This window comes from Xiphias gladius, chromosome 14 (assembly GCF_016859285.1).
Source record: "Xiphias gladius isolate SHS-SW01 ecotype Sanya breed wild chromosome 14, ASM1685928v1, whole genome shotgun sequence".
NCBI lineage: Eukaryota > Metazoa > Chordata > Actinopteri > Istiophoriformes > Xiphiidae > Xiphias > Xiphias gladius.
The window spans coordinates 1870087-1882539 of NC_053413.1; the positions used below are offsets into that span (position 1 = coordinate 1870087).

General features: G+C 38.5%; 1 protein-coding gene across 11 annotated transcripts in view; it reads left to right on the plus strand.

The window, feature by feature from the left end:
- The window catches only part of depdc5 (DEP domain containing 5, GATOR1 subcomplex subunit), a 37930-nt gene that overhangs the window by 13147 nt on the left and 12330 nt on the right, over nucleotides 1–12453 (plus strand). For 4 of the 11 annotated variants that reach the window (XM_040143016.1, XM_040143020.1, XM_040143018.1 and 1 more), the window contains exons 27-38: nucleotides 350–510; nucleotides 1252–1372; nucleotides 1856–2023; nucleotides 2274–2496; nucleotides 3539–3675; nucleotides 3764–3863; nucleotides 4075–4137; nucleotides 6721–6833; nucleotides 7253–7333; nucleotides 8425–8557; nucleotides 9508–9607; nucleotides 11174–11413. In XM_040143016.1, coding sequence (XP_039998950.1) covers nucleotides 350–510; nucleotides 1252–1372; nucleotides 1856–2023; nucleotides 2274–2496; nucleotides 3539–3675; nucleotides 3764–3863; nucleotides 4075–4137; nucleotides 6721–6833; nucleotides 7253–7333; nucleotides 8425–8557; nucleotides 9508–9607; nucleotides 11174–11413 — 1640 coding nt within the window. Of the gene's footprint in view, nucleotides 1–349; nucleotides 511–1251; nucleotides 1373–1855; nucleotides 2024–2273; nucleotides 2497–3538; nucleotides 3676–3763; nucleotides 3864–4074; nucleotides 4138–6720; nucleotides 6834–7252; nucleotides 7334–8424; nucleotides 8558–9507; nucleotides 9608–11173; nucleotides 11414–12453 lie in introns of those variants that run through there. The other 7 variants (XR_005708726.1, XM_040143025.1, XM_040143024.1 and 4 more) reach the window with 5 other exon arrangements.

Sequence of the window (12453 nt, forward strand, 5' to 3'; positions counted from 1 at the left end):
AGTGCTTTCTTTGGCCCTGGGTTTTGCCTCTTAGGCTACATATTGTTTGTCTTATTGTCTTGCTGGAGTTTGTTAGGGCTGTATGCACCCTGAATAGAAGACTGCAGGGGCTACTCAGGGCTGAAATAAGCACTGTCACGTTTTTTTTTTATTATTTTGGGCACAAAAAAATCATTAAGTCTTATTTCTGTTTACAGTTAATATTCTCCTAAAATGAAACTAAAATTTAACATAAATTAAAGAGAATCACATAATTACTCACCGTAAAAACTGCATATCACAAACTGCTGCAAATATAAACCAACATTAAGCAAATCACCTACGTTTCATATTTCTGTCTCTTCCTTAGGCGTGAAGATGAAGCTCCAGTTATGAGTGCGTCTCAAGTATTTGAGGAGTTTATCTGTCAGAGGTTAATGCAGGGCTATCAGATCATCGTCCAGCCAAATAACAGGAAACCACAGCCCATTGTAGCCACACCACTTGGCAGCAGCCCTCTTTACTCCAGAGGTAACTTAACTAGCAGTGTTTCGTTACATACTATACTGTATATTTATTCAAATCACATACATTATTGGTGTGTCCATAGCTTCAAAATTTCTGAAAACAGAAAAAAAATTACTTTGCTTAATATCAAATCCAAATGAAATGTTAAGTGATGTCTAGTTGTTAGATAACTTCATTATTTTTTGTGCCCCCTTGTTCTCAAATTTCCTTGTCTGCTTCTGCCTCAGGTAGTTGTTTCCACGAGTGGAAAGTAACTAAGAACATCCACTCAAGTACAGTACAGTTTTGACGTGCTTGTACTTTACTTAAGCATTTTACTTTTTACTTAAATACTTTAATTACTTTTTGCAGATAATATTTTTGCTTTTGAATACAGGCCTTTTACTTGTAATTACTTGTAATTGCTTCTTTTAATCACGTAATTGATCTGAATGCTTCTTCCAATACTTGTTGTTTCCCAGAATGATTTTCAGAAGCTCCATAAAGTTGTTGCATTTCAGCTGTGGGATGTACATGTTTGAAGTAAAGTTACCTTGATATTGGATATTCACTGTAAAATAGCTTTTCCATCTTACTAACAAACTGAACTATTCAAATAACAGTTATATTTATGATGACTGGAAGAGAAACAGTCTACAAGCTCTGGTTTCAGTATTTGAGAAAATACTTGATATCTGCATCTTTTAAAAGAGAAACATCAACAGACCTGTGGTTATTGTATGTGTCGTCTTCTTGTGTTTTCAGGTCTGGTGTCTCTGCGTCGGGCAGAGGAGGAGGAGACAGTTTACTGGCTCAGTATGGGCCGGACCTTCCATAAAGTTTGTCTCAAAGACAAAATAATCACTGTCACTCGCTACCTGCCAAAGTGAGTGCACCTGACAACATGTAACACAAATACACAAACATAAATCAGCCATGTCAAACCTCTGAAGTGGATAATGGGTGTATGTGATCTTAGTCTCCTAGAGGAATTTAGAAGTATAGGTGTAGGATTTTTTTTTTTCCTTTCAGTGTGACAACACAAAAGATAAACACCGACAAAAAATCCAAGTGTCAGCTGTCCAATAAAGCAAGTGAAAGGACTGAAAGGAGGCTGTTTAGAATTCGTTAAGTCTACAATGTTTAGAAGTCAGTGTGAAAGGAGTTGTTACACACAGATAAATATGCTGTTGTAACTCAGACAGTGGTAACTTAAACCACAGGGTTGAAAATGACAAAAAATAATTACAAGGGGAAGGAATTCCTATTTCACAATTGTGTGTGTGTGTGTGTGTGTGTGTGTGTGTGTGTGTGTGTGTGTGTGTGTGTGTGTGTGTGTGTGTGTGTGTGTGTGTGTTTTTTTTTTTAGGTACCTGTACGAATCAGCTCAGATCCAGTACAGCTACAGCCTGTGTCCTCCACACTCTGATGCTCAGTTTGTATCCTGCTGGGTTGAGTTTGGCCATGAGAGACTGGAGGAATACAAGTGGAACTACCTGGACCAGTACATCTGCTCTGCTGGCTCCGAGGACTTCAGGTACACACACACACAGAGCATGCATTTACACACTTATGAGCACTCCAACAGTATTATGTACAATTTTCTTAGTTGTAACTGATTTCAGATTTTAAAATGAGGTCTACTAATGAGATGTCTATGTTTACACTCCTTTATAAAATGGATATAATTGTTGTAATCTGTTTTTGCTTTATTATTTAAAATAATCCCAGAAAAGAATAAGTATCTAAGTCAAATACCATGATTTTCCTGTCTACTGCCTTCCCAGTTTGATTGACTCTTTGAAGTTCTGGAGGACTCGCTTCCTCTTGCTGCCAGCTGGAGGGGCGCGGCGGGTGGCAGATGGGGAGGGCCACTGGGATGTTTATGGGGAGGGAGCAGGTGCTGGGGTAGGTGGCAGCGGGGACTGGATACTGCTGGATGGCTTCATCCGCTTCCTGGAGGGTCTCAACCGCATTCGGCGACGCCATCGCTCCGACAGGATTATCAGAGTGAGGCTTTCCTAGTTTATGTCACACTCGTACATGAAAAACACCTTTACAGTTGTTGTCTCATCACTGTTTGTGGTTTGAACTTACATGACACTACTTTATTTATTTCAGGCTGCATATATTTTAATATTGTATGCAACTGAAATGAGTGCTATAGTTAATCATTTTTCAAATATATGTTTTTGTCTTAAAATAGTCAATTGCACTATTTAGAATTGGCAAAAAGATCAACATCTTGTCTCTTCCAGTTGTGGAAAGTAACTGAGTCAATTTACTGAAGTACTGAACTTAAGTACAATTTTTTGTATAACAAAAATTATTTCCATTTTTGCTACTTTATACTCGTACTCCACTCCTTTTAAAAGGGGAATATTGTATTTTTTACTTCACTACAATTATCTGACAGCTATAGTTAGGAGTTACTTTACACATTATGATTTAAAAAAAATCTATGAAGGGCATATAAAATACCTATGATTAAGTTGAATTATAGTTCAATTTAACTACCCGACAAAAACTAAACCCAACTGAACCAAAATTAGCTCCACCTTGACCACTTCCTTAAAATGCATCAGTAATCCATCCAATAACATATTATATAATAATATAACATTAAAAGGCGACATTTTGCATAATTAGTACTTTTTATATACTTTAAGTTGATTATGCTGATAATACTTCTGTACTTTACTTTGACTTTTGTTTGTATTCTGGCATCATGGCATTAATACTGTCACTTAAGGTGAAGGATCGCACTACTTTTTCCACCACTGCTCTCTTCAGATTTTGTCTGTGCTGATATTTATTAATATTGTTTTATAAAAGCCCTCTATGAAGCAATATCAATAAACAGTTGATCAACACGTTACTTGATTGAGTATTTTTACATGAAAAATTACTCATTCACTGGTTCAAGCTTCTAAATTATGAGGATTTCCTGCTTTTCCTTATCTTATTTGATACTGTACAGTAAACTTGTATTTACTGTATCTTTAGATGCTGAAATTAACACTTCCCTTGTTTTTCTCACTTTTTCACATAGCAGAAGGGCACACCAATGAAAGGACTGCAGGTTACGAGTCCTCTCCCTCTGTATTCTTCCGAGCCTGTGCCGCCCCCACAAGGCAAGAAAGGCACATCAGCTTTATCAGCCCTGCTGGAGATGGAGCAGAATCAGAAGTGAGTGTCCCCTGGGACTGCAGGCCAACAAGTTTGCATTTGAGCCATGAATCTCAGGCTTCACTGTATTCTTTCTGCTTCTTGTCAGGACGCTGGAGGAGCAGCAGCAGCAGACAAAGCCATCAGCAGCCGTCAGTGACCCCTTAAGTGTTGCCACAGCTCCCACATATGTAGACAGTCCCCGCAAGGTGAGCATCGTGTCTATGTATGTGGATCAGAATAAGTTGTTCTATACTTTGATAAAATGATTTTTCTTTGCTGGCACTTAAGTGTGGGGCTTCTGCTGTTGTTTTTCTCTTTTCATCTGCATTTTTCTCCATGCCTCTGTTCTGTTTTCTTTTCCTGTTGCTGGGCTTTGGGTGTTTGGTCCTGGGTTATGTTCGTCGTGTATGCTGACAGGACGCTGCCTTTATTTTGGATTTTATACGTAGCCCACGCTCCTCCTTCGTCTATCACTCTCAGGTCAGTGATGAGGTCCCTGGGCATCGCTGAGGGTGTGTGTGTGTGTGTGTGTGTGTGTGTGTGTGTGTGTGTGTGTGTGTGTGTGTGTGTGTGTGTGTGTGTGTGTGTGTGTGTGTGTGTGTGTGTGTGTTTTTGTGTTTGTGTTTTTGTGTCTTTGTGTTTGTGTTTTTGTGTTTGTGTGTGTTTTTGTTTGTGTTTACTCGTGTGCTGTAGCTCCTCTAACTCTACTCTGCATTACTGCATGAGCATGCTGGACAGAAACACTCTGTGTCACATGACTTTTGACTTGCATTGCTCCTTCAGATTCTGTTATCACTTGTATTGAGTTTGTGCTTTGTGCCCAGTACTGTAGTGCCTGCTGGTAGGGAGTGACACTGTCAACTATAACACCAGGATCACATCTAATCTATAATGTCTTTGTAATGATTCAAGCTGTGTAAAACCCCACAGCTGAAACATTTAGATCTAAAATTCATTCAGTGAGGTTAGTGGTTATAGCTTTACTGCATAAATTACAAATGTAATTCACTGAAAAAATTTTAACCAAGTTAGCAAATAAGGGTCTGTATTTGCTCCAAAATATTAGTTAACTGTTAATTGTTTATAGATCCAATAACAAAAAGCTTCAAAACATGTCTTGATCAGCCGTAGTTTAGCCAATAGAATAGAGGAGGCATCCATATAGCTACAGCCTAAATAGCAAAATCTAACAGTAAAATTTTACAATGAGTGGCCTTAATTGTAAAACAGGGTATCTGCAAGTCTTGGCAAGTCTAAATATTAATTTATTTTCCACACAAGAAGCCAAATTAATTAACAACATTCTTTACAAAAGTAATCAAATAAATATTTCAGCAGTAAGTGAGACAGTGTGTGGGAGGTCTTCTCATTGTTTTCAAGTTACAGCTTCCTCTGACGGACCTGTCACTCATTCAAGTGCATAGATTTAAAAAAAAAAATGACAAAAGTCTCAAATGTTTTCTCTTAACTTATAAAATCCCTCGCTACCCAATTGCGGGCTGTCAGGAGCCACACCTATACACACATATAAACTAAAAACAGGATTGTTTTGACAATGGGATTGTGCTACAGAGGGTTCAATAAGAACAAATTCAAAATTTATGGAGTTCGAGTCAGCACCATCAGAACTGTTGCAAACGTTGTCGATATTGCTAGCTACAGCAGCTAGGAAGCTCATCCACTCATAATGGGCAAGGGTTAATATCTGCAAAAACTTAAATGAACTTAAATTAATCAATTATTTTTAGATGGGGTAATCCAGCCATTCATTTTCTGCTGCTTACCCAGGTCCAGGTCATGTTAATCCATTAATTATATCATCAGGAATTATTGTTAAATATCAGGAGGAAGAATTAAAAATCATACTTTGGCTGGTATGATCGTGAAAAAGACATTAAAGTGTATTCAATGTGGTATTAAAAAGGTCTTAAAAAATCAAACATTTAACTAGAAACCCTGGAGACTCAATGTTCCAATTCTGGAGAGTAATAAATCATACGCATTAAGTGTGTGAACTAACATCACAACAGGACTCAGTTCACTCAGATAAACTTTTGAGGCTCACTCAATAATATTATTATTATTATTATTTGTCCAGGTTTTGAAATATCTGTGTCTGAGGTTTCTACCTCCACCCTGATATAATGAAGATGAATGGAATTTTGTTTGTGGTGGAATTTAACTAAAGTACATTTATTCAAGTACTCTACTTAAGTACAATTTTGAGAAACTTATATTTTACTGTAGTATTTCCATGTTATGTAACTTTATACTTCTACTTCACTACATTTCAGATGGAAATATTGTACTTTTTACTGCACTACATGTATACGACAGCTATAGTTACTAGTGACTGTACAAATTAAAGGCTCTGCACACCTACACAGGTGTTTAAATAGTTTGATTTCATAGGCTAGGAAATTTGCTCTACCTAAAACCACAGTCAAATACTGTATATATTGGAAGGCATCAGTAGCAACAAATCATTAATGTATAAAAATGTAACAGTGACAGGGTGTGTCAGTGTTACAGTGTGCTTTTACTTGAGTAATATTTTTACTGCAGGATTTTTCCATATTTTCACATCTTATTATTGTTACTTTTACTTTACATGTAAAGTATCCGAATACTTCTTCCACCACTGCTCACAGCATTTAAGAATTACATTTTAAAACATCAATAGCAATGAGTCTCAGAAACAGTGTATCCTTTACTGTGGATATGCCACGGGATAAACGGGAATAGTTTTTTTTTTTTTTTTTTTGGGACTGGGAACAGTACCAGCGGGTCATTGAAATATCCAGAGTAAGAGCAACAGTTATTTCTGGAAATATATGATTTTTTTAAAAATGTTTTTTGCAATGCTGTGAGCAGCACAAACAAAATTCCATTCACCTCCTCCGGATTGTATTGGTGTAACTGCAGAAATTTCAAAGGCCGACCAATAAAACCATTTGCATGGCGTGATGCCACTAGATATAAGTGAGAAAAAATATTTTTTTGGGAACCCTTAAAACATATAAACTGAAACAGTTCATCTAGGGAAATATTTTAATTGTGTAGTTGCCTGCTGAAGCCACTGAAGCTGCAGATAAGGGAGTCCAGCCTGGAATGACAGGTGGAGCAGCAGTGCAGCCTGCAGGAGACACTGCAGCCAGCAGCAGCACAGACACCAGGTAACCTTTTACTTTATGTAATGTAGGTACACTCCTAACAACTGGAACAAAACATGTCTAGCACATAAAACTGACTATAGATTATAATAGACTTTAATAGTACAATACTTTAAATGTGGACACCTTAGCATTGGTAAAGAATATCTTGCATATTTTTATTTTATGCCTCAAAATGTTTTTCTCTAATTAAGATGTATCAGTAAAAATGATGAATCTGAAAACTTTTTTTTTCCTAGTATGATTAAGTTATGCCTCAATATTTGTTTATGCTGTATTTCATGGGTTCTTGTTTTTACGCACCCCAGTGTTATAGTTTGTGTGGTTTCCAGTGAGAATAGCTGATAACTTGCTAATAAATTGATGATTATCTGCCTAGACAGTAACCTGTGGCTTTGCACTGATCCGTGATCTGTTCACAGTGGCCAGTCTTCAGCGGGAGCCCCCTTTCTGTCCTCTTCCTCAACACTCTTGGAGATCCTGGAAGCCATCAGACATCCCATGTGAGATTTTTTGTTGTGTGTGTTTGTGTCTTGACATATGAACAGTAAATTGTGCCATGCAGAGTTACAGTGGCTCACAAAAAATCTACACATCCTCTCAGATTTTTACTGATTCAACACCTATAATGCACACAGGGCCCTATTTTAACAGGTCTTTATGCACCTGTAAAGAAAAACAGTTACATCAGGTATTTTTTTAATTGTCATATGGTTCCTGTAATCAGAATGCAGTTATGTAATCAACACATATTATATATATTTTTAAAATATTTTGAGCAAAATTTTAATATCTGTCTTTGACAGAAGCCCTAAGGATAGCTAGAGCTGCAGTTCTGTCCTTGGTTCTTATTTTGCTATCAGCAGCCTTTGACTTGATGAACCATCACATCCTGCTAACCATACTCTCCGGCATTGGCATCTTTAATCAACCTAAAAGGGCACATGTCACTCTACTGCTCATTGACCTCCACTGGCTGCCCATGGTGGCTCAAATCAAATTGTAGTCACTAATTTCTGCCTACAGAGTGACTTCTGGGTCTGCAGTCTAATGCTCCTTCTAGGCCACTGAGTTCCTCCAGGGAATGTTGTCTGGCATTGACATCCCTACACACAAGGCATTTTCAGTCCAGACTGTCCTTGCTTGGGGTTCCCCAATGGCAGAACAAGCTACCAATTGCCATCTGAGCAGGGGCATCCCTCTCTATTTTCAAGAAGCTCTTGAAGACTCAACTCCGCCAAGAGCACCTCCTCTACTAAGAGGAGGTGCTCTTGGAGGAGATGAGTACCTCTAACACCCTAACATGCCTAACTCACACTCACTGTGCACTTCTTTACCTGACCTCCGTGCACTTAGCCTTAATGAACAGAATTACTACTTAGTGCTTAGTCCAAGGTCTCCAAGGTTGTTCCTCACTTGTAAGTCACTTTGGATGAAAGCATAAGAGTAAATGTAATGTTAATGTAATATATTTAATACATGGTTTTGATTTTGCTAGTTACACTATCTGAATAAAAATGGATAATAGGCTCTCAGGTTTGGTTGTTCCTATTTGGAGAAGTTTTTTGTATGTCTGTGCTTTCTGGTATTACAGGACAGGTGTTCAGCTGCTCCCAGAGCAGAAGGGTCTGCCACTCAACTGCTTTATCAGTGCTGAGGTTGTTCATTGGCTAGTCAACAATGTGGAGGGCGTGGCTACACAGGGCATGGCTGTGGATATTATGCAGGTAGGACCCCCTCTGTCCAAACTTTACTTTAACTTGATGGAAAAATGTTACGAGATCAAGGAAAGATGTGAAGAAGATTTCATACGTAGTGAAAGGATTATTTCTGTTCATTATAACTTGGGTCTTATAACATTGTGTTCACCTGGTTAATTGCTGAACACAACTGGAACGCAGCAACATTACTAAAAAGAGATGCAACAAGGCAAGAAAAATGCAAGTGTACAGATGATCAGAAAGGTTAGCCAAACTTATTTGCAAGTGAAAACAAAGGCAAATTATACAATTATTAACCAAACTGCCCTGGATTTCTGTTTTCACTGTGAGGTTGCCAGACAACTCAGCAGAGACTCCAGGAAGTAGTAGCTTCCAGTCAAGAAGTAATCCAGGTCATAACTCCCATAAAACCACAGCTTTTCTTTTTTTATACTGTGGTTTGGTTACAGATTAAACAAACAAGATGGAACTTAATGTTACTTAATGAACTATAGAGATTCTGATAGGCAGACCTTTGGACAAATCAAGTTGGCCTATTTCCCCATTTCAGGTCTTTATAAGATAATCAGCTACTGGCTGTAGCGTCATATGAAAGGTATAGATACGAGAGAGGTATGTTCTCCTGTAACTATCAGCAAGAAAGTGAATAACTGCATTACCTAGAATTATGAACTATTCTTTTAAGAAAAGACAACTGTGGTGCTGAGAGAGTCCATTGAATGCAACTTCAGCTGTTTATTAATCCAAAATGTCACATACAAATATCTCGTAAGGAGTATGTTGCATGGGTCCACTGCATCAGGAAGGAAATCCTTGTGTTTTGGAGATGCTGTTTTCAGAAATAGTGTGTGTGCTAAGCTTGTTGTAGTACAGTTTAAACTGGTGTGTTGTGTATATAGTAAAGTTTTATATGTGTGTTAAGCTGTTCACTATTTTTGTCTGTTTGGTTTGTGTAGAAAATGCTGGATGAAGGTTTGGTGGCCCATGCTTCTGGCGACGCAATGCGCACCTTTGTCTACGGTTTCTACTTCTACAGAATAGTAGGAGAGAAGGATGGTGAATGGATTTAAAATGCACACAGGGCCCTATTTTAACTGTGCAAACACAACAACAAGTGCAAAGCAGTAGGCCTTGGGCACACAGAACGTCAGGACGTCAAGTGCACCTGCTATTTTGGTTCATGTAGGTGTAGCAGCACAAAGTGCAAAAAGGCTGGATGAGGGTGAATATTAATCAGAGGGTGTGAAGACTAATAAATTAATAGAGATGCTTCTCCAGGAAATTACATTGTTGTCTGGATGGTGTAGAACAGCACAATCTGAACACGCTGTACTTCAAATCTACAGCCAGGCAGGTAGTGTGGGTTTTTGTTTAACTTGTACAATGATGATAGAAATGAATAATAAAAATTGTTAATGAAACCTTTTATGTGACCACATCAATCCAACGCTATTTCAGTTTTGGTTCTACCCTATTTCATGTCATAAATGGCCACAGCATACTGTAAACTGTGACACAATAGTATTTGCACTGTAGCACTGTAAGAATAAAATATGAAATACTACTGTTGCAAAAAAGAAAGTTGGAAAGGAGGCAGTGACACATGATCGATGATTCATTGTAATCTGACATCTCCCAAATGCAGAGTTATCAACGTGTCCTGCTACCTTCAAATGGTTGCAAGGATTTATTGAACTGAGGGAGAAGCTGTTCAAATACAGTGTAAAGCAGCTGTGAATAACAGATAACATAAGAATCACTCATCTTGTTCATAAATCAATGCTGATGGATTCACTGACGTTCCTGCTTTAAACGCAATAAGTGTTGATTTTTTTTATGCTGATTGAAATCGCTTCTCCTGCCTTGGGAGTGATTAGGTAAAGTGGTTTATTTACATTTAAGCGTTGTTCTGTCATTGCTGTACATTTGCTCCGTGTATTTAGTTTACTCACGCTGATAAAATCACGAAAGTGTCAGCAGATTGACGTCATTTGAATGAACTTCCCACCTGTTTGTGCCTCTCCACCCATCGCTGCACTGTGGGCTCTACACCTGGTACCAAAATACCACACAAATCCAAAATGAATTTCAAGTTCAAAAGATTAGCAACCTTTGGGAGTGCTGCTTGCGCTGGTCGTTGCACTGCCATGGGGGCTCACTGCTTTTATCTCAGTATACAGTGCAATTAGAGTATTCAGACCCCTTCACCTTTTTCACATTTTGTTATGTTGCAGCCTTAGGCTAAAATCAAAAAATTTATTTTTTCCCTCATCAGTCTACACTCAATACCCCATAATGACAAAGAAAAAAAAGAATTTCAGAAATTTTTGATTACTAGAAACATAAGTTTTCATAACTATTCACATCCTTTGCTAAATTTAGTTAAATAAATACTTATGTCAGTGTGATATTTCAGTTTTTCCTTTCAGATAAATTTGCAAATATTTCTAAAATTCTGTTTTTGCTTTATCATTATGGGGTATTGAGTGTTGATTGATGAGGGGAAAAAAAATATTTATTTATTTTTTTAGCATAAGGCTGCAACATAACAAAATGTGAAAGGGTGAAGGAGGCACTGAAGTTTTTAGAGGGTGTTGTCATGACATTCTTTGTCCTCTGCAGGCCCAATCTCCCAGCTCCCTCCCCAAGCACCTGGAGGTTGGTCCACTGCAGCCCTGGAGGACTTCACCCTGTTCCAGAGGAAGTGGTTCGAGGTGGCTTTTGTATTAGAGGAGCGGCGACCCTGCGACCTCCCAGCCTTCCTCCTTCCCTGGTTGCCCAGTCGGCCGGCCTCCTACGCAAGTAGGCACAGCTCCTTCAGCCGCAGCTTTGGAGGACGCAGCCAGGCCGCCGCACTGCTAGGTACACCCAGCCCAATCCTCCTAGCCCAGCCCACACCGCAGAGGAGACACGGCCTCCTCCCTCATCCAGTCTGATGCAGATCATACTCAAGTCTACTTCACAAGACTGTCAGGGTCCAGTATTTACATGTCACACATACAACCAGAAATCCTAATTGGTTGTTCTGCTGTGCTGCTGATTATTTCTGCCTACATTATGGCAATAGATTCTGCCCTGGCCAATATACACCCATCACATGATCTGGAGGGATATTGATCACCCTCAAGTTAGCCCTCAAGCTTCCATATAACATTTATCCACATCTACCTAAGGCTCATTGTTTTCAGTTTGTCCAATTTTCACAAGGAAAATATCTGGATCTTTTTAGATGGAACATATCAGTGCTATGGTAGTTGAGAGCACCATTTTGGGCCGGCACTGTAGGCTAACAATATTGAGCCTAATTCTAATGAATCGCAACAGTATAGTTCACAAGATGGAGAGCAAAAACTGAAATGAAAAGGGTGGTGCTGAGAAACTACCTATTAGAAAGAAAAACATAGTTAAGCAGAATGAAGTGCAGTCAAATGAATATATTGTGGGCAAGCTTGCAATGCAATTGGAACTGTTATGTAGTCAAAATGCTAAATTACTGGATTCAGTTACAACTAGAAGGGCACTCAGAGTGCACACCTCCGCCAAAGCCAATGTTGAACAACATATACCAGACTTAGGGGAAATATTTGAAAATTGTCGTAAATGATCTGGATCTCCCCCAAAATTAAGGGTTCTTCTCTGGCCCATGCCCAATCCCTCCACCAATTTCAGTGCAAGCCGTTTCAATACTTTTTGTGTAATCCTGCTGACAAACAAACCAACAAACATACACAATTGAAAACATAACCTCCTTGGCAGAGATAATTAAAATAGGCCCAAATCTGTCTCCGATTTTTTTTTTTTTTTTTTTTTTTTTTTTGTCATTAGCTGTCCCAGTTCGGCGTTATACTGTATCAAATAAATTGATAAACTGAAATTAAGTTAAAATTACTTTGAAAAAATCA